This window comes from Drosophila obscura, unplaced genomic scaffold (assembly GCF_018151105.1).
Source record: "Drosophila obscura isolate BZ-5 IFL unplaced genomic scaffold, ASM1815110v1 contig_181, whole genome shotgun sequence".
In the NCBI taxonomy this organism is placed as follows: domain Eukaryota; kingdom Metazoa; phylum Arthropoda; class Insecta; order Diptera; family Drosophilidae; genus Drosophila; species Drosophila obscura.
The window spans coordinates 1773477-1777993 of NW_024542769.1; the positions used below are offsets into that span (position 1 = coordinate 1773477).

The following is a 4517-nucleotide window of genomic DNA, read 5'->3' on the forward strand; positions in this document are numbered from 1 at the left end:
GCCATAGCCATTTCCATTTCCATTTTTCATTTAATTTTCGTTCCGTTTCGATCGATCAAAATATACTCGTATTTATAAAGGGCGAAGCGGCGACCTTCACTTAATTGCGGTTGCACGCGGCACTGGAGCGCTGGAACAGTCTGGTCTGGTATGGTCTGGGCTTTGGGTCTGGGCTTCCCTCTGTTCTGTCTCCCTGGGGGATGGACGGCGTTTGCACTGCGCCACCCCCACCCCCATTCCACCGCACCCCACCCACTTCCGCTTGGCGTGCGCACAGCCCCAAAGGCAACCTTGTGATCTTGTTTACTGTTTAGCGACCCCACCATCAGCACACCGCCACCCGCCCGCAGATAAAACCGAAACACTACGGACGGAACCGAACCTGTCGTGTCGCACTGGGTGGCGTCATATCGTGTCGGAGGCACAGAGACAGCTTCTGCTGCTGCTGCTGCTTCTGCTGCTGCTGCTGCTATTTTCACCTTCTATGGGACCGACGTCGTCGCCGCTGTCGTCGCGTTGGCATGAAATGAATCAGCACTAGCAGAGCACAGAGTCACGCTCCCGGTCCCAGGCCAGGCCAGGGACCAGTCTGTGGCTCTCGTGAATCCCATCCCGCCAACAGTTGCTGTTTGGAGATCTCTCTCTCTCTCTCTTGGGTGGGAGGGGGTTTCCATAAAGGAAGAAATGCCCATAAAGTGGTTAGACTTTGCCATTCACCCGCTAGGAGGGGCGCTGCCAGTGGGCAGGGGGCGTATGAGTAACTCGTATCGAGGCAGCGACGACGACGTAGGTACTCACACAGGTAGGCGACGGCAGTTGCTACCTAACCGAAGCGACGGAGGCGCAGGTGAGAGAGTGTGTGTGTGTGTGTGTGTGCGCGCTGGTCGTGTGGCTTTTGCGCTCGCGTCACGTCGCGGCGATTTAGCCAACGAACCTGTCGATCAATCGTCATTCGTCTGCCATAAGCCCAGGCGATAAGGTAGTCCCCCGAGCCCAGACACGAACACACGCGCGCATCGCCCTCTCTCTCTTGCTCTCTGTTGCGCTCTGTCTCTCCGTCTGGCCCGAGCACACACACACGCGCGCACTCTCTCTCGCACGAACCACCAACGATCCGAAGCGATCGTCTGGTGTTGGTCTTTTAATCGGCCTGCACTCAGAACCTGGAACTCATTCGCCAACCGTCACTCGCACCGCGCGGAACACACGGTCGCAGTAGAACACGGAATACCAAAACCAAAACCAAACCCAACGCAAATAGTATCCCAGAGTCAAAGCGTTTTTACGTGAAAAGTGAGCAGCCGAATAAAAGTGAACTTGAAAATTGCAAAGCCAACAAAAAACAAAAGAAAGCAAAAAGCAACAACTATTATTTGAGCAGATTTGATTTCTGCCAAAAGTGAACACACAAACAAACACAAAACCAAACTGTGCCTCAAACTCAATAAAAAGTATCTAACCGAAATGGTTACCGGCGTAACTGCAGCCAACATGACAGCCAATGTAATGGGCACCGCTGTGGTGCCAGCACAGTCGCAGCAGCAGCACAAGGAGACGCCACTCAAAAGCGATCGTCGGGTAAGTGTCTACAAAAAGAAGAAAAAACCCCCCTTGAAGAAAGATAGAAGTGAAGAGTTCTTTGAGGAGGAGTAGGAGGCGCAAAAACTGTGGATTACATTTGGAGAATTTTCTTAATTGGGAGAGCCACTCTCTCGCCCACTAACCGCCGGCGGCTGCCCAAATGCATTTCCTTTTTGGCCGCGTCTCCCACATGGCCACAAACAGAAAAAAAAAACAGACCCAATCTGGCCATAAGCAGCAGCAGCAGCAGCCAACACACATAAGCGTATCGAATCTGTCTCGCGGGCACACGCGCGTTGGTGGCATTTACGTTTAGAGCAGAGCGGAGCTCCATTCCCATGCCCATTCCCCATTCATGCCGGAGCCGCACACTCACTCATTCATGAGTGCCACCCAAAATTGGCTGTTGGTTGCCTGCCCACTCGCCCCCAAAAAAAGAGCGCGTGCGTCGCGTGGTTGCTGGGTGGTTGCTGGCTGGTTGCTGCATTGTCGGTCGTCGGTCATCAGCCGCCCAGTGTTTCTGTTTCTGTTTGTGTTTCTGCGTCCATGTGTGTGGGGGGCAGAGCCTCCGTTTTTGGCTGCTGACTTCATCCGTTGCCGCTGGGAACGAGGGCGTCCCCAGTCTTGGCCAAATTTGGCCACACCAAAAACAGCTTTTGTTTTTACCTTTGCCTCTTCGAATTTCCCGCAATGACCTTGTTGTTGCGCCTGTCGCCCGCCTGCCACAACTCTGTACCGTACCTGTACGGGCGGTGTGGAATGGTCGTGGGGCTCTCTATAAATAGTATTGGCCGGCTCGTTGCGGCTGTAATTTATAACCGCCAAACACTATTTTTATCAATGCCGCGCCGTGCATGAGCGCCACTATAAATAGAGCACGCGCCGTGCGACTAAATTTGGCCGCCAGCCAGTCAACCCCATCAGCCATCAGCGTCGTCTCCTCCTCCTTCTCCTCTCTCTCACTCTCCTCAAATTGAAGGAGACCCATGCAGCTTCTCGCTTCCTCCTATTTTTGGGGCGCTAGGCGCTGCATGAGGTCAAACGAGATGCTTCTTTTGGCTAGAACCGTGACTAATCTTGGCCCTTTTTTTGTTTCTTGATCTTTGCAGTCGAACAAACCCATTATGGAGAAACGCCGACGGGCACGCATCAACAATTGCCTCAACGAGCTAAAGACCCTCATTCTGGATGCCACCAAAAAAGATGTAAGTATCTGGACAATAGAAAATAAATAGAAAACTCATTTAAAAATTAAATAAAAAAAGAATATAAAAGAAGAAAGAAATTTCTGTAATTTTAAACATTTATTAATTTGCAATTTGTTTTTTTTCTCTCTACTTTTAGCCTGCTCGTCATTCCAAATTGGAAAAGGCCGATATCCTGGAGAAGACAGTGAAGCATCTGCAGGAACTGCAGCGGCAGCAGGCAGCCATGCAACAGGCCGCCGATCCCAAGATTATCAACAAATTCAAGGCCGGATTTGCGGACTGCGTGAACGAGGTGAGCCGCTTCCCTGGCATTGAGCCCGCCCAGCGGCGTCGCCTCCTGCAGCACCTGAGCAACTGCATCAACGGCGTCAAGACGGAGCTGCACCAGCAGCAGCGACAGCAACAACAGCAGCAGTCGGTCCACGCCCAGATGCTGCCCTCGCCGCCCAGCTCACCCGAACAGGACCCCCAGCAGCATCTTTTCGGACAGATCCAGCAGACGGCCAACGGATATTTCCTGCCCAATGGCATGCAGGTGATCCCCACCAAGCTCCCCAATGGCAGCATTGCTCTCGTCCTGCCCCAGAGCCTGTCCCAGCAGCAGCAACACCAACAGCAACTGGCCGCAGCCGCCGCAGCGGCAGCCGCAGCAGCAGCGGTCGTCCAGCAGCAGCAACAGCCGATGCTCGTGTCGATTCCCCAGCGAACGGCCAGCACGGGATCCGCCAGCTCTCACTCCTCCGCCGGTTACGAGTCGGCGCCCGGCAGCAGCAGCAGCTGCAGCAGCAACAGCAGCCACCATCTGCTGCACCACCCGCACCACTATGCGCCGCCCAGTCCGGCCAATTCGGCGTACGAGGCCATGGACATGAAGCCATCGGTGATCCGTTGCACCTCAGAGCCCCAGCCGTTGTCGCTGGTGATCAAGAAGCAGCAGCAGATCAAGGAGGAGGAGCAGCCCTGGAGGCCATGGTAGAGCAAAGCGCGTCTCCTAATATCCCCAGCCCGCCCCTGAATCTCCACTACGCTTAAAGACTGATGGGCGTTGCAAAAAACACACCCTCACACACACACACACACACACATGCGCAGGCGTTATGGCATGCGCAAAAGGACATTTCACATCATTCGCCAGGATTACGCCAATGTTGCCTAAGAAGTGCCACCGAACATGCAGGATCCCCACCATCATCATCATCATCTCCATGCAAAAGGGGTGGTCGTGGCCGGTTCCCTCCTTCTCTCGCTGGCAAAAGCGAGAGATTGGGGAGGCGCCACGCACCCGTTGCACCGCCCATTGTTATAAATTATTTATTATTATTACACGGTATTCTATAGGTCGCCAGACACTACCTCACTTGGGTGTTGACATTGCCTCATATCATATCATATCATATCATATCGTATATCTCATATATTGGATCCATTCATCCATGTATTACGATGGTTTCCTCGTTTTGTAACAGCAAATCAGAAAAAGTCTTCCACACACGCCACAAAACAAAAGAAAAACAAACACATAAAACACATATAAAATATATCTATATAAATATATATATATATATCGTACGAGTATATCCCATTTAGTTATAGTTCTTTTGTACCATAGATCTGTAAGCTCCCTTGAAAAAGAAAAAAGTATGCTAATTGTAAGGCCACGTGATATAGAGAACATAATGAACAGATTCTAAGAAAACAAAACAAAACACACAAGAGTTTCGATCCAAA

The 4517-nt window shown here is 51.9% G+C and overlaps 1 protein-coding gene across 1 annotated transcript; it reads left to right on the forward strand.

Moving 5' to 3' along the window:
* The first annotated feature begins 1098 nt into the window (after positions 1-1098).
* Positions 1099-4185, forward strand: LOC111067808 (protein hairy). Its single transcript, XM_022357118.2, has 3 exons — positions 1099-1578; positions 2691-2786; positions 2926-4185. Exons 1-3 carry the CDS (start codon positions 1465-1467, stop codon positions 3763-3765), a joined length of 1050 nt encoding a protein of 349 aa, XP_022212810.1. The 5' UTR covers positions 1099-1464; the 3' UTR covers positions 3766-4185.
* The last annotated feature ends 332 nt before the right edge of the window (positions 4186-4517 follow it).

Excerpts from the sequence above, each read along its gene's own strand:
- LOC111067808 (XM_022357118.2), top strand. The coding sequence starts at position 1,465 with ATGGTTACCGGCGTAACTGCAGCCAACATGACAGCCAATGTAATGGGC. Across the intron at positions 1,579-2,690 it reads CACTCAAAAGCGATCGTCGG|TCGAACAAACCCATTATGGA; the intron begins GTAAGTGTCTAC and ends TGATCTTTGCAG. Across the intron at positions 2,787-2,925 it reads TGGATGCCACCAAAAAAGAT|CCTGCTCGTCATTCCAAATT; the intron begins GTAAGTATCTGG and ends CTCTACTTTTAG.